This window comes from Dermacentor variabilis, chromosome 7, assembly GCF_050947875.1.
Source record: "Dermacentor variabilis isolate Ectoservices chromosome 7, ASM5094787v1, whole genome shotgun sequence".
Lineage (NCBI taxonomy): Eukaryota > Metazoa > Arthropoda > Arachnida > Ixodida > Ixodidae > Dermacentor > Dermacentor variabilis.
In genome coordinates, this window is record NC_134574.1 from 57,743,179 (window position 1) to 57,760,602 (window position 17,424).

At 44.6% G+C, this 17,424-nt stretch overlaps 1 protein-coding gene across 12 annotated transcripts in view; it reads left to right on the plus strand.

Moving 5' to 3' along the window:
- The window catches only part of LOC142587461 (uncharacterized), a 44,080-nt gene extending 27,622 nt beyond the window's left edge, over window positions 1-16,458 (plus strand). For 11 of the 12 annotated variants that reach the window (XR_012829540.1, XR_012829539.1, XR_012829536.1 and 8 more), the window contains 2 exons: window positions 4,247-4,324; window positions 16,209-16,458. Coding sequence is in view for 3 of the 12 variants with exons in the window: in XM_075698499.1 (XP_075554614.1) it covers window positions 4,247-4,324; window positions 16,209-16,339 (209 nt within the window). In the remaining 9 variants the exon portion in view is untranslated. The remainder of the gene's footprint in view (window positions 1-4,246; window positions 4,325-16,208) is intronic. The other variant, XM_075698500.1, reaches the window with a different exon arrangement.
- Window positions 16,459-17,424: the final 966 nt, after the last annotated feature.

Below are 17,424 nucleotides of genomic sequence, written 5' to 3' on the forward strand. Positions count from 1 at the left end.
TCATATCTAAGCTACCGAGGAGGCTAGCAGATCAAATATAAAATTTTTCCTCAACTGCGAAGCGTCATTCCTCACTAACCCTGAAAAGTTTCCCTCGAAGGCTCTTAGTAGCACGAATCGTGTTGGCATCGGTCTGTGCTTGGCGGCGCCAAATTGCGTTGCCGGAGCTGGTATCAGGACTTGTGTAAAACTGGTGACACGCGCTCGGTAGGTGGTGGTTTGAAGCGCGGCACTTAGCCGGACGACAATGCAAAGGAAGGCCCTGTATTCCCATTGTCGGTCATTTTTTTAAGAATACGGTTCATGGACGTCGCTTTGCGGTGATGCCGTCGCTGCAAATTTAGCGGTTCTTTAAGTGAGCGAAATGAACAGAAGCCACTCAGCATTCCTTTTAAAATACTTTTTTTCTGACGCCTCACTCGACCTCAGTTTTGTCCAATTTCTGTTCAGTCGGACCCCTTCGAACTCACATTCACCAACATTCTACTCAGTTGACGGCACTCGGACTGAGCGTCATAAAAATTTCACTGAGTTGGGCTCACTTTGACGAGTTTCGGGTGCCGGCCTGAGTATATGAGACCGAGTGAGTCGAGACATCGGTGCGTTGGCCTACCTATGGAAGCGCCATGCACCCACTGACTCAGGTTAGGGTGAAAAAGGTCCACTCAAGAGTACTACACACCCAGTATCCCTTATGCAGTGATACCAATTGATATGATGGTTGGTTCCGAACCCGTTTCTCTAAGCGTAGCAGCCTGGTGATCCACCAATTAGACTATAGATAGCCGTGTCACGCAGCTTCCTGCCAAATAGGTTAGGCGTGTTCAGGCAAGCTGGCCGGCAGGCGGGCAGGCAGATAAGAAAGAAGGTTGGCCAGCAGGCAGAATAAAACTAGGGGAATTACTCTAACGTTTTGATTTGATATAAAATCGTTAGAAGTACAGCTTACGAAAAACAACTAGGCCTGCAAGCCTACAGAGATAACTTGCAGCCACATTGAATAACTTTAATGTTCAGAGTTTTATGTGTATTATCACCACCTGATCATATCTATTAGGACGTCTGTCGTCTTCGACAGATAAAGGATGCGCTTCAACGGCGAAGCAATGCCTTTAGAACCGTTCTTTATTTGCCTCTTATACAACTTCACCGCGTCTGCTGCGGCTACTGGCTACTGTCTTGCCGAGAAGCTCTTGTCGATTATGCTGGTCGCACTGAAATTTATGCCACTATCACAGTTTGTCGTCGTATCATTGTCATGCCTGCTGACTCCCGCTTACAATCTAAACTATTCGTTTGTATCAGACATAGTCCACGGAAGCAAGGCATATAGTACTAATCGAATCGAGTTACAGCGCCAGTTAGGCACATGCCGTGGATGGTAGCTTCAATCCTAGTACGTCGCTGTTATGCTGTCGTCGTCATTCTATTGTTTTCAGTGCTTAGTTATCACTTCGTTATGGTCATTCCGTCGTTGTCACAGAGTCGTCGTCATGACGTCGGGGTCGTTCAATTATCACGCCGTCGTTCTACGGTTGGCACCCTTTCTGGCTGCTGCTTATATTCTTCGACGATTTTGAGCAAAGTATTTTGAGCACACTCTTACAGACGATAAAGTAAAAGAAACATGAACTTTCAAATGCAAGTAAATAAGTAACCCGTACTCGAAGCTTCACGCGTGTTCAGTTAGTAAGAGCGATGGCTTGTCAACCTACGCAGCTGTGTTTTTAACACATCAGCATGTCTTGCATGTTCTTACAAGCTGTCACTAGCATAATTAGAGAAAGCGCGCCATCGCGCTGAACCAAACAAGTATAAATTTTCATATATGGGAATATTGAGAACGATCACTTTCAGCGATACTTTCACTTTGGCGTAAGCAGTATGTTGGATGATTCGAGAGGTTTTCCTAAACCAGCCAGTTAAGCGCCCATTGTAAATGATCATCCGAGAATAGGTCGCATGTTAGGCTCTTATTACAATGCATACTTCAAATGTGGCACAGGTAAAATGATTGTGCTGTGTTTCGAACGTGTGTGGCCACACCAATGCAACACATTCTGCCGCAGTACAGAATGTGACATCATAAGAACTGCGTTTTCACTGACATGGGGAAAATTAAACTCACATCGACAAAAATATGCCGGTGGCATGTCCTGCTGCCAACCTCCAACACGTTCCCTTCGCCGAATGGCTTCCATCTGCCAACAGACGGTGACCTCCAATGGGAGTGCGTGCGCGCTCCACTCGAGCGAATTCAGCGTACACTAAATTTCGCGACCCAGTCTGCCATGATGCCGCCCGCACCGATCTGCACGCAGGCGGAGCGCGTGTGGAGCGGAATGCGGATTGACGAATTTCAGGACATTATGCATGCACCGTTCCTTTCGGATGATCAACTGAAAACGTGGGGCGTAGTCGGCAAGAAATATTAGGGGATCCGTAAGATGGACTTTCAATAAATGTTCATGCATACCTCCGCTGCATATTCGGCTGTTAAGCTTTCAATATCCTACATTTCAGTTGTTGTTTATTTTCCATTCGACGTGTTGACGTAACCTGTCATACCATAATACTCCGCCCGCGTAAGCCTAATCTTATCGTGTAGCCAACAGAGCACCTCTCCCTAAACTTTTTATATGCGCAGTGTCGGTACTCTCCACAATCAATAAACAATTCTCCCCAGTATACAAAAAACTGCGCTTGTTAGAAGAAGGCGGTTCTCTTTCAACTATTTGAACAACAGGTCAGTAACAATGTTTCCCTCCGAGTACATAAAAATTTATTGAGTTAATATCAGGGGCGCAATAACACATGTCGTGCTCCGTCGAAATTCTGTATATAATTCTGTAAGACTATCCGAGCAAGGGCTCCCGGATATGCCTTGTACATGGGCAAGTACACAGCAGGTAATACGCAACCGTATTAAGTGCCAGGGCTGTATGGCTTGAGCAGGAGTTGTCATTAGCGAAGCCCTTCCAATTGCAGGTGACGGCCGAGGTAGGCACTATCACAACCTATATCTTTAACAAGGCAAACTTTCCCCACATTAGATCACTTCTTTCGCGTCTGAGAGAACTCATTTGGGCTAAGAAAGAGGCAAACTAGTGTGGCACAACACCTGTTGGCGGGTGCGCTTTCTTCGTGTTGTGTGTTCTTCTATTTGTTGCTGCGCTAAAAGGGTCACAGCTGAGTCCTTGCATGCAGTGTACGTGAACACGAAAACAATAGTTTTTGTGATGCTTACGTAGCTTTTCGCAAATAAGGGTAGTTTTTCTGACTCACTTTATATGTTTCATGTCAATCAAGGAATTGTGTTTGTATACTTGTGCGACGCATGGTTATAATCAAGCTGCATCAATGATGTCATGTATGGCCTGGATTGCAAGTAGAGTCAGTTAGTCCCTACAAAGCTGAAGCGTTTGACATACATCTCTTATTCTATCCCTTGTAAGTTATACTTTTTAGTGTGAGGTAAGACGTAACAATTATAAAGAACCTTCATTTGTTTTAGAAAGCAACGCTTTTAGGGGACATTCCTTGTGAACCAACATGGCAGAAATTTAGGGTTACTAAAGTACATATAATTTTCTGCCGAACTTTCCATTTGGAGCTACACACCACAGCCAATCGTAAAATTTTGTATGTATGATACAGATTGTGTGAAATTGTGTATACCTTAGCTAGTAGGCTTATGCTAGAAGACCACGTAGTGGGTTTTCTCCTCTAGCAAAGGCTGTGGCCGTAACTGTACTGAAAACCGAACAAGTCGACTATAAAACAATTCGATAGAATAAGGCATAGACATATCATGCTTCAAAATAATCATATTCCTATTTCTGTGTTTACTTTCCTAATGTGTATTAGGGTTTGGTAATTTACGTCCATAAGGAAAATCCTTTCAGAGCTGTCTCCTTGCTAAAGCTTATTGGTGGGCTAGTTGGTTGGGATTCATGATAAAACAATGTAGTGTAACAGGGCGAGAGCTAAGAAGGACTGGACACACACAGAGGGCTGCCTATCAAAGTTCTTCGTTGTCCCCTTGGTGTCGCTCTAGACTATGTTATGAGTTCTGCGTGCCTCTGTCTTGGTACTGGACGTCGTCAAGCTGCTATAAAAGTTCTTTGGCCATGTTCTTTCCAGATCTTTCTCATGAAAATAAATGAAATGTTGAATGAAGAAAATGTGACTTAACATCGACTTTATGTCCTATCATGCTCACTAACACTCTGATTGTTTTCTTTAGGAGGTTATGGCGTTGATCACACCCTAGTTTTTTGGAATCACATAGAGCACTGTTTTGTGTTCAACCGAACATTCGAAGGTAAGAAATCGCCTAACGCGATATGCCTTTTCTTTAATCGCCTACGTTCCGCCTATAGATTATAGACAATGATAACCAGACAGTTTCAAATGCCGTTTTATAGAACGTCACAAAATAACGTGGCTGTTGGAGTACTTACATTTTCCAGTGGAGTTAAGAGTAAAAATATTCTACGAAACACAAGTGCAGAAGGAGAAGTAACTTTCTGCGGCTATGCCATTTATTACTGTCTTGTGATGTCTATGTCAACGCCTAAGTTTTGGAATTGTCTATTGTGTACTCTCAAACTTTTCTTAAAATTTTCCACTACAATTAGTAACATGAAATATTGTAAAGGCATCACTTTCAGTTTCCAAATTAACTTGTAATGCCGGTAGAAATGTTACGCCTGTGTTAAGGAATGTCAAAGTGAAAGGTGGTTACCACTCTAGTTCTCTGTATACAAAGTATGTTTGCACCCATAGTGCAAAATAACGGGCCTTCAGGACGTTATCATTATGATATATGCTTCCGGTGCTTCCAGGCAATTCACTTTTCTTATAATCGAGAAAACTAACCTCAATTTTGTGGAATGTGAAGTACAAAAAAACACGATTAATAGACACATAAACATTATGAATTTTGAACCAATTTTATTTCACATCCGCATGGACAAGTAATACGTATCTTATGAAGCAAACCTACTATATTCCATAAATAATTGAACAAACAAGGCACCAGCAATTTTCAGTGCTATTATTCATGGTAGCCTATGTATATTCTTTTTTTGCGCACGACTCCTAAAAAGCAATTTTTCGAATTCATCCCTCTCACGCTAAGAGACACAATCCCACATCATCACGAGACATTTTCTTGATTTCTAATATGAAGCTCTGTAACTAATTAACCCTTGTTTGAATCAGTACAAATCCGGAAAAAGAAAGGGTGACAAGCGCTCTTGCAGTAGTGAAGAGCAGCGTATGCTCTCTGCCATAGCTAGATTAGATATGTGAGCACAATACCCATGTCTGAAGCTAGCTCCCTGAACACTCTCGCATTCACTGTACCAGCGTAAAATGCAGCTGTGTAATTTGTGGGAGATGCAAAAGTTCTAAAGATAAGTGCAACGATGACGATGAGGGCAATACCTGGGACGTATGCAACATTATAGCACCAGCGCAAGAAAGAGAATGGCAGAGCTAATAACCGAGACTGTGCTTTGTTTATAAAAAAAAACTGAAAGAAATGGTTAAAAACTGATACGCGTAAGCAGTTCTATTCCTACCAAAACAAAGTAGATGCGCACTCGCGCGGCAGAAGTACCTGTGCGTTCTGGTACCGGATTGCGAAAGCGGGATAGGATGGCTTCAGAATCACGAAGGCGTGCTGGCCACTTGAGAAAACTTTGTCCAGTAATTGAAAGCCCACTTTGGATACGAATTCCTATAAGAAAATGGAAACATGCGTCCTTGCGCAGAGCCCAGTTTCCTGGCGAAACGAGTGCAACGCATATATTCAAGGAATATTGAGGGAAGCTTTGTGTAATCGTGAATTACGGAACAAAAGCAAAGTAGGATATTTGTTTGAAGGCATCGCCGAAGTTTTCTAATAACAAAACCTGAACAGTCTTTTCGAACTAAGGCTCCAACGTTGCGCGTTCAAGGCTCCGAAGACCATAAATATCTATCCCAAGTTTTGGTGCCTTTTAATACATCACCACATTTCCAAGTATGGACCTGGCCGCCTGCAATGCCGTCCCCTCGACTGTGCATCGAATGGTTAAATATGAGCAAGTGCAATTTCAAGGCGTAGGCGCTAGTTACCAGTGCGCGTTTGGCGAATGCATTCTCGAACCTTCACCATCCTGGTAGCGAGAACGTCACATGCACAACCGACCGCATCAGAAGAAAGACACTTGAACACCTGTTTTCTGTCCGTCCCAACGAATGTCAGTCGCTGCAAGCCATCACGGATCCAACGTGATACTGCGGAGTATTAACCAGCGCCATGACGTGTTCCTACGGAACAACACCCGACGCTGGGACAAGTTTGTGCGGGATTCTTCACATCATGTCATATTTCTGCGGAGTTCTACCCAACTGCATGTGTACCTGTTCCCGTTAGTTTAAGCCATGACCTACCTGGCTGCTACGCATACATTCTGAAAACATAGAGTTCCGGGTGCTCTCTTCGAGAGAGTATCTGTTTGCCCCATATTTCACTTTCTTTTCGAGAGTAGATCGACCCTCTTTGACAGAGAGGGTCGATCCCTCCAACGCAAGGGAGCGCGCGTACTCTTTCGCAGAGCGCTAATACTCTTCACAAGGGTAATAGTACTCCCTGAGACCGAATGTTTCTACACCTCCAAGCCGAGTGCTTCTACTCGCCCAAACAGAGTGCTAGTACTCTTCCGAATAGTGTGAAAGCACGATGTAGAGCCATGGTCACGTGAGAAGGCATTCACAATTCTTACATGCGGGGAATATTTGATTCCTTCATAAGCATCTCCTGAAGTTATGTTTGGTAAATTGGATGTAATCTGCAGTCGCCTAGTTACTCAAATGAAACATTTTTCTCTCTTAAAATATCAAAATCTTCACTGATCAGTCACAAAACAAACTGAATAATACTTTGAGAAACATACTGACAAACACATCAAATCAGATTACAATGATGCCTATGAACTTTACGACACATGTTGTGATAAAACTTAAGCATATTCTCTAAAGTTTCGTCAGTATTATAGTGTAGAAATATCCTTTAATTTCAATTGCCTCCACCTTCTGAAAAATAAAGTGTACCATGGAAAGTTAAACATATAATAAACGTGTGTAAACTCACAAAGTATTGACAATACGATGAAATACAAATATGCGCCACATTACTGGCCAGCAAACGTATTTCTGGCACAAAACGCATGCATTTATATGGCAGAGGTTTCCAGATGAGCTAGCAGCATGGGGCTGGTATTGTAGGTAAATTGTGCAAGAAACTTTGTGTGCCTCATTCTAAGACAGCAGCTCATTTGATAACGTCCTACACAGCGTATGGATGTTTCTGACTGAGAGTATGGTGCATTAAGAAATCTATTGTATATTCTCATGTGAGGCCGCAGGTCTAGCTAGCTTTGCTTGTGTTTCACATTAAGTTATTGATGTATAGGCTGGACCCCATTGTTTCTAAGAGTGCCTTGTCGTGGTTTCCCAGCAATATCATGCCCGGCCCCAAAGTGGTACAGAGGCACATGATATTTCCTATTTGGTTGGCCTCCTCACGAAAGTAGTCTCCTGGCGCTGTCGAGATTGTTCCGTTACACTTTCTCGCATATATATAAAATTAAATTTAGAATATTATCTAGTGTGCAGCAAATGAGTAAAAAGTGCAAAGAGCATTGACAATAATATCTTGCGCATAAAATTTCTTGTAATATATGGTAACTTTTTATTCCCATTATGGTAATAATGCTTTACTTCTGAGGTGAAGCTTGCATAATTACACAATCAATTATTGTGACTCGTTGAATATGCAACCTCACTAAAGTATAGAGTGGCTTCAGATGTGAACAAAACATAAGGTGTGATGAATAGGATGCATCAAAGGCTACATAAGCACAAGTACCGGCAGGGATACTCATGGGATAAACATGGGATACTCTGCCCACAATGCTTCCGCTTTCTGGAACCTAGGAGGAAGCCATACTTATAAAATTAGGTGTAAAAAATCGATAAAAGAGAATACATGAAGATATGCCTGCTTCATGTCAGTATATAAAATACAGAATGACAGTGGTTTGTATGTGCACACTTGCATTCACGTGCTCTTTATCTTAGCACCTAACCAAGCATGAGCTGCTGCTATTTGTAGTGAACACAGGCATCGTGCTCATTTCAACTATGTATTATGTCACAGAGGAAATATGGAATTTCATTGTACCACTATTTTTTTTTAATATTGATATATCTGTTGAGAGGCAAGATAAAAACAGTCACTTCTCACAAAGCTAATCAGCTTGTTCTTAAACAGATTTCTATCTTTTCAATGGCACTTGATCCTACGTGTTTGTCTCCAGAGAGTATACTCGATCTTGACTTTCCCATCAGAGACATCACAAATGTATCAAGTTAAAGTGACTGCCTAGAGCACGTGATAATTTTCATCTTGGTGTGACATACTGTATTTTGAATGTTTTGGTGACGTTTAATCAAATGGTGCACCCAATATACCCACCTTCTTGTTTTCTTGTCCAAATTGCATGGCAATGTATTTTGATTCTGTGGAGTGCGGTACTCTACATCAAGTGGAGTCGCGCTGGCCTGGCTCTTTGACATCCTTGTGTCCTTGCACCTGCCTTCTTGCTTTGAATAAAGCGCGTGCCTGAAAAATATTCTCCGCAAAAGTCAACACGAGGACATGGTGTAAAACAACATCAAGACAGTCAAGAAATAAGGTCACGGCACTAAATGAAAGCGTTAGCTCTTAGTCTTCCTACTCAAATGCATGCGAAACATCTAAATGACTGGAACAGTCAAATTGGCAGCACATGAAATATGTCCCCATATCTATGGAGCCATGAGTGACTTGTCATTATATCAAATAAGCCAATTAGTTGCCCTCCACCCCCGACCTCATTTCCTCTGCAACAAACAACTCTCGGCGATAGAAAAGGACGAGGGCGTGGGCCCGCTTAGTCAGCTTAATACGAAGGTCCGGTATACCGTAACGCAGATACCAAGTTTTTGGCTCTCCGTTAGAGCAAGAAAGCGAACCTCAGTCTGACACCCGAGTACTAAACACGAACCCATGACCATGACCCATGACACCCCGGAGTGAGGCCGGACTCAAAGTCTTGCATATTGGCTGCATCGTGTGCACTGTCGCAAGGCAAAATATGCAGTTACGAGGCGAGTGTTTAAGCTTAGTAGCTGTTGCCACAGACTCTACTTTAAATGAGGTGCGCTAATGAATCTAAATCGTGAGGCTTATCACTAGTTAAGCGTTGCTAAAACCCAATCTCACTCAGCTTATTTCCATTTCTTATGCAGTAAGAATTTCGGTAGGCTTATGTTACACGTTCTTTTTGATCAAATGAAGAGGAGAGTGAAACTTTTTATATGTACGAAAGAATCATTATCAAATTTGTTTGTATTACGACTGAAGGGTGTATAATTGCAAATAATATTGTGACGATGAATCGTATTTATTTACCAAATGACGTGAGCAAAGGGATCACTCAGCGAAAGCAGTTCACAGTGCCGCACGCCACCCGGACGGCTTCGTTCTCCCCTTCATCCATACTCCGCTCGCACGTTTCACTTTCCCGTGCGCAGACGATGTCTACAGTCAATCGGCATTGTTTGCGGGCGATATCCGTCAGCTGTATCTTTCTAAAGCAGCGACCATTGCTTGTGATGCGGGAGATTACATACGTAACGTCACTGAGGCAGTCGACGATGAGGAATGGACCGGAGTATAGGGCCAAGAACTTCCGCCAGACCACGTTTGTGGACTGGTGTCCACTACCACACAATGTAACTTTTAATATAAGACACGTACTGATGGAAAATGTCGTTACGTATCTTTGAAGCTGTGATGTAACGGGCTTTTTCCGCTCGTCACTAAGTCTCTGCAACCTTAATTTCCACGTCTAGCGTAAAAGGATAAATCGCGTCGAAACAACGCTGAGGAGTGCTATTATAGAGAAAATAAAATTTAGGCTACCCGGTGGTCTCGGCTTTCGCGATGTTATAAGCCCGAGTGATAAAAGGTTTAGTGCTTGGGGTCGACATACATGGATAACATGTTGGCCTAGAGGCTTGTCCGTACGCTCTACGAGTCCCTTGTTCGGCGGGTGATATGGAGTGGCATTGCGGAACTGGTAGGCACACAGACGCACGATCGTCTCAACGACGTCGGCGAATCACTGTCACTGAGAATTACTCGTGGAGGACGATGACGCAAAATCACAAAGCGACGCCTAATCGGCGATATGTGGGTGGCCGTATCTGCAGGTAACCGAAATTTGCACTCTTTAAGCAACTATTGCCGCAGTTTCTTCGTACTGCCTCAGATGGTCGACACAGACGATTACCGATCGATTCGCATTGTTTGAAGTTGAAAATGGTCTGAGAATGCGGACACGAAAAGCCTAGAGGGGAACGTTAGGAGATGCTACGGGTTGAAAAAGTCCGGGTGTCGTAGTCGTGGGACGCTTCGAGCGTTGGCATTGTTCGCAACTTCAGACGTATTTTTCCTTGTCGTTTCGCATCTTGGGCTAGCTGAACATCTGCTGGATGCGTTGAAACATTCGGACAAAGCACATGCATATGTAGCCACAAGTTGCGGCATTGTGCGTGAAGCAGAGAACGTGAGAATGTGGAGTGCGTGGAACGACGGGAAGCAGGCGGACTCCTTGGCGTGAATACTTCTTTTGTAGAGGATGTTGTCGTTCATAACAAAACAGCTCGGGTTGGCGTGCTCATTCGCAGAGGCGAACAGATAATCTAAGCCACCGTCGTCATGTTCTGCTTGCCGGAATGGCGCAAGATCAGGGAACTGATCGTCGATAGCGTCCATATACTGATCGAATTTTCAGCGTGGCACTCAGTCTTAGCGAGAGGTAAGCGCGATATGCTGTCAGCATCCGCGTAGCGGTTATCGCTTTTGTAGCGTAGTACAAATAAAGCTCTCAAGCCCCTTGCGTAAGTCGGCCAGAGGAGTCATGTAGGCCCACCAACCAACAAAAAGAATGATGGTTGGGGATTAACGAGAAACGACGAGCTTAGGCATAGGGGCGAAACTTGTCAACGGCGAAAACGACTGCCAGGCAATCCTGTACTGTCACTGTGTAGTTGCATTCTGAAGCCTTGCTCAATAAACGGCTTGTATTGGCTACTACGTGTTAAGTTGTCATGGCGTTGGATGAACACTGCACCGACGCTGATTCCGTTGGTATTGATATGAATTTCTGTAGGAGCAGAAGAACCAAGGTGGTTCAGCACCGGTCATGTTGTCAGCACGAAGTTTAGCTGCACAAATGCAGAGTCACAATCCGGTGTCTAGTGCAAAGGCACATCTTTTTGCATCAAGTTATTCAGTGGGTGTACCCTATAAGTAAAATTTGGAACAAGCCGCTGGAAGTGTGAGTATAGGCCCAGAAAACTTCGTAGGTCCTCAAGAGATTGAGGCTTCTTGATGTTGCTGACAGCGGCGACTTTCTGCAGATCTGGTCCAACGCGATTTTTGTACACAAGGTGTTCCAGAACTAGTGTTTCACGTACTCCAAAACTACATTTTTTGGAGTTCAGCGTCAGTGCAGCTTTCTATGGATTGTTTAGGACAAGATCAAGGCGATGTTTAGGTTCCTGGAATGTTCAGCCAAGAATGACCACATGGGCCATGGTACATGAACAAATGTGCCATTAGGAACCCCGCAAAATTGTGTCCGTGTGTGTTTCAAACGTTTCGGGGGCAATGCACAGCCTGAACGGCATAACATAAAATTAAATCAAGCCATCTGGCATTGCAGAAGCTGTCTTCTTTTTGTCAGTCGAATTTATAGGAATTAGCCAATACCCGGATCGCAAGTCTAGCGAGGAAAAATAAGACGCCGATTGTAAGCAATCGATAACGTCATCGATGCGAGGAAGTGGGTAGACGTCCATAGTCAACATGGAAGCTCCATGATCCGGATTCATTTCATTACCAAGATAAAAGGCACAAACCCAGGGATTCGACGATTCTTGAATAACGCCGTTCATTACCATCTCGCTGACTTGCTCTGAAATGACTTTGTGCTCCGACGCGGATACTCAGTAAGGCTTCTGAACAGCTCGGGACCTGAGTTCTGTGGGCCTTCTATGCAAAGTCACATGTTTTACATGTCTGGCCGGCAATGTAGCTAAGCCATGGCGCTTCTGGGAAGGAAGAGATTTGTTGATCATTTTTAACTACTCCGATTCTGTATTAGGAACATCACCAAGGTCAGACTTAGCGCAGTCGCTTAGGGCTGCCATGAAAATGCCACACTCCTTTTCAAATAGGCCGAGCCGCATACCCCCCGGGAGCATAACGGACTTGACTGTACAGTTCAACACCCATAGCTGTGTTTTTTCGCCAGTACGCGATACAAGGCAGGGAGGCACAAACATGCTTTTTTCACACTAGCCTAGAGCAACAGCTCAGTAACATTGTCAAAAGAACCTCTACTCGGGTCAGTTCTAGAAGCACAAACAAGCACGCAGGACGTAGACGAAGCCAGAAGTACAGAATCTTTTACAACGAGGCTGTCGCTGCGACAGGGAGCGGACAGAACTTCGCCTGTCCCGCAGTTCCGAGTCCCACTCCACTCATGCTAAAAGTCAATGGCAAGGATAACGTCGTGCGTAGAATTAGCAGGTACTGCAAATTCTGCCTTGAAGGCCTTGCCAGCGACACAAACTGACACGGCGCATACACCGACTGGACTGAAAGAGGCACTGCTGATTGCCCAAAAGGTAGTAGGTTTCTCCCAATAAAACATAACTTTACTGCCATGTCGTTCCTTGAAAACTAAACTCACCATAAGCACTGTTGCTCCAGAGTCTATCTAAGCCATTCTGGCAACACCGTCAACAAGCACCTTCTTATGAAACATCGAACCTGCTTCAGGCTTACTTGTGTGCAATGCTGTACGTTCAGTGACTTCACCTCTGTCGGCCGATCAGGCTAACTTCCGGTGGCCGAGATGAAAGCGGCGGCCGGGACAGTGGCGATGATGACAGACGCTGCTGAGTAGTAGGACGTGTCAGGCTTCGTACAGAGGCGAAAGAATTTGTACGGCCGTTCTGCCGGTACAGGGGCTGCTGGGCAGTTGGATCCGAAGGCTAGTAGGTGGAATATAGACGTTGGCATCTCCATGAGAATGCTGCCGGTTGCTCGTGAAATGCCATACTAGGCTACGTGGCGTAGGGTGTAAATGGGCAATGTGTCCACGAACACCGCACTAGTAGCACACGGGACGTTCACGTGCCATACCAAAGGTTGCGTGATTGTGAGTGTACTCGACACACTCTTCCTATTCTGGAACCAAAGGAGACGATCACTCGTAGCTGTAACTGCCACGAGGTGTAAGGCGGCTCGACGTTAGAGGCATTGGTAGTGGAGCCCATAGTTGGGGCCCGCAGTTTGAGTAGGATTGCTCGCGAAAACTTGCAGCATTGATAGTTGTGAATGCTATATGACACTGTATGTCTCCAGCTTGCACAAGAACAGAAGCATATCGACGTAGTTCCTCGCGTATAATGAGACGAATGGTGGAAGAATGATCAGCAGGTAGTGAATGATGCCATATGTCGACGGTAGCGACCGTCGTGAGGTTGGCCAGAGTTCCCAATTTCGAAGGGATGCGACGTCTTCTAAGGGCCTTCGAGGTTCTACAGTGAATAATCCCGTCAGGCAGTAACTCCAGACAGTCCCTGCAGATGAAGAAGAGATAAACATCCTCGTTAACACCTTTGATAATATGACCTACCTTGTCTTCTTCCGCCATGTGAGCGTACACCGACTTGCACTTCTGTATTTCTTCAATGTACGTTCTGCAAGTCTCATGAGAGTAACTTGATGGGCTAGATGGCGCATGGTTATGCTAGGAGAACGCCAGCAAAGAAAAATGCTGGAATTCTCCTAGCACTATTACGCAGGTCTCTCCGGTAATTTGAGCCCTCTACGACAACATCTGCTCCGCACGCTTCTTTGTTGCGGAGTCTCCAAAATATTTTAGATTTGCTCCACAAATAGTTCCCAGGTTGTCAAAGTGTTGTCGCGGCTCTCACACCATACCAATGCAGTATCAGAAATCTAAAAACCGCCTTAGCAACTGGCTAGCGGCATCCCAACCGCTGGAACGGCTGACCCGCGGATATTGGCTGAGCCATTCGGCCGCGTCGTCGCCGGGTCTTTCCGTGAAGGTCCGCGACTCCCTGTAGTGGCAAGGAGGCGCCCTCGGGCACTGTTGTTGGATGTCTCTGTTCGAGCTCGATTCTTGAGGTAGTCATGCCATGCCCGCAAGCCGATCGCTGCGACGAAGTTCGTAGCGGTGGGCTTCGTCGCTGGAAGGCGATGGCCCACAGGTCGCAGAAGCTAGTAGCTAGCTTATCCTGCACTTCCAAGACAATTGTGAAGCTAAATGACGTTTATTTACAAGATGAAGAATGCAAAGGTATAGTTCAGCGAAAGCAGTTCACACGTGAGTGAGCCAGCGCAGGTTCATTCTCCTATTTATCTAAACTCCGCTCGCACGTCTAACGAAAATCATCGGCCGATTCTAAAGGTAGTGCAGCCTAAAACTGTCGGCGTAACTTCGTTCTTGGCGCCCTTCAATGAGAAGAAAGCCTATTTAAATTTGTTCACACACGCTTCCCAAGCACACTGACTCGGGAGCTACGCATTCGGAAACAACGAACTGGATTCACGGAGGAACCTCTAGCTGGCGCTGCGCGTCCATATGGAAGTACAAGAGAGTAGCGCGGCTGCGTGCGAAGCGCATAAAAGACGCGTTTTAGGGATGGAAATAGTGTGTAAGCTAAATAGCCGCTCTGCTCATCGCATTAGCATCAACATTCATCAAGAGAGGGATTCTGTCCGATTTTTTCTGTTTCGTAACATGATCAGCGCATCTAGTGAGGCATAAACGGCGCGCGAGCGATCAGACTTGTAATTTAAACTAACAGTTTTAATTTCAAGTGACCTGTGGGATTGATCTCTTTCGCAATTAAAACCATTGCGACCACTCCAAGTGAGTGGCTAGGAAGGGTGAGCCTGTGGCATGTTTTCTACTTCTATCTTTCCAACGTGTAACTCGTGTTTTTGGCAAATAGCAAAATGATACAAGGTTGTGAAAAAGAACAAATTATGGCCTTCAGTGTGGCAGAAAAATGGCACAGAAGATAGGTTTGATTGATGGCGCACCTACTTACATTAAAGAAACTGCTTATTGCTTAACTGATCACATACGGAGCAGGTATATCACCTACAAAATACTGTAGGTGGTGCGCGCTACAGTAATTATTATAAACTGGTGCAAGCCGAAATTCAACTGAAAGCAACAGCCTGCAAATACTTTAAGAAGTTGGGCAGTAATGACTGAGTGCTAGTTTTTTTATAAGAAAACAAGAAACAATTTGACCAATTAGAAATAGTCTTGTGAATTAGGCGTTTTCTAATGAAGTACGCATGGAACACACAAGGTATATAGTGTTCTTTGTTCAACAACAATATTTGCTGGCCTAATAGTGCTACGTGCTATAATTTTGTGTTACTGGAGGTTTCGTGTACGTTTATTGTTGTAAAATCTTAGAGGAAATGCTCGCCAAGATCGTCACTAACAAGTTCCAATGCAATTTTGTCATCGCATTCTCATTCCCTCATTGAGCAAGGCTGGCTGGCACCTTGTGCGTTGGATCGGCGGAGACATACCACAAACCACCATTTTTCGGCGCACCCCTCTCTTCGGCATGTGCGAACATGACACCTTTATAACGTTAGAAAGATGATAAAACATAAGGTGGCCGTATTGTAGGCATCTCTCTGATCCCGAAACGTGGCTTACACGTACAAATTAAAGTTTAAGTTTAACTGTACATTTTCTTGCCAAATGTTGCGTGACATTTGCTGCAACCAGATAACGCTTAAAATCACTCTGTGTTAGGTTAGTCCCTAAAATTGGCTTTTGTGTTTCAACATGCCTCTGTCTCGCGGCCAGACTGCCCGTACACAGCATCAGTTATGCTAACTAAGACGCAGCTGCGTGACACATCTACGGGTCCTTGAGATTGCTGCACTCATGTCACTTTTCGTTTGACAAGTTTACAAAATGTTCGTGACCACGGCTGTTTTAGACGTATAAAAAATGCCTATTGTTTTCTTCTAGGCCACCCACATTGCGAGATGTGGGTCTGGGGTGACCACGTTCGGAAACACGTGCCTCAGTGTCAGCTAGCATACAAACGCCATTGCAACACACAATACCCTGTTTACACACATCGTTGTGGACAACCTTGAAGAAAAAAAAATATACGATTACGGTTTTTGCACACAGAGGTGCGGAGGGGAACTTAATGCCTGGTGAATGTGAAATCGCATTATGTAAGACGATATTAAAAAAGTATATCGGCTTTACAGTTTCGTGGTTTGTGTCTTCTTTGTTAACCAGCTAGTATTGTGCGTGAGTAAGCATGTGAACGTCCGTCAAATTGTGATTTGGCCAATAGCGCTTTAAAATATCTACAACGCAGACGCCATTTAGGGGAACAAGTGATGTTAACTTTATCGTGCACAAGATGGCGTTGCCACTCACGAAAGAACGCTGCCAGTTCACTGAATATCGCAAGAGGACGGTACAACAAGCGGCCTTATTTATACTGATGTTTTCTATTTTTCAAACCCTCTTAGCGCGAATGTAAACCGCAGCGCTTGCCTTGGCATCAGCTGCTTCCTTCTGCTGAGGGCTGCGGGAGACGGAAGAAAATGACTGCATTTGCGTTGCGTGTTGGCATACTGTTGTTTTTAAGAAGGTTTCTTCCCGCATCACTTAAGCTGTTTCCTTCATACGTGCTCATAACGCATCTTCCCATCGTCGGTATGTGCAGAGGGTATTCGTCCTACCTGCCCTGAGCTGTTGTTAGCTGCACTAACAATCAGTGAACGAGGGAGCTGCTCATGAAAGAGCCCTGCGATTGACGTTCACGGATACACGGGACGTTTGTGTTTGCGTGGAGTTCCTTCGGCTGTTCAAAGCTCCTGCTGTGCCTGAGAAATGACGCCATAGCATAATTGCTTTAAATAGAAAAGGCTTCATGCTTAGTGAGCTTGCTGGGGTGGATCTACGATATCAATTCAATTTATTTCAGCATACGGTGAACAAAAATTGTATTTTTGGCTTGCCGTGGTCCGCTAGTCTATTTAACAGACAGTGCAACAGCATAAGGTGAGGTATTACCTATTGTCACGTAGTAGTGACGGTGAAGGAAGCAGCAACACATGGAATGAGAAAACTAGCGTTTTATTTGGCGAACGTGTGCCCTCAAGAAGAGGCTACAATTAAAGAACGGCGCCAGCGGCGAACAGAGTCGGCGATCTTCGAAAAG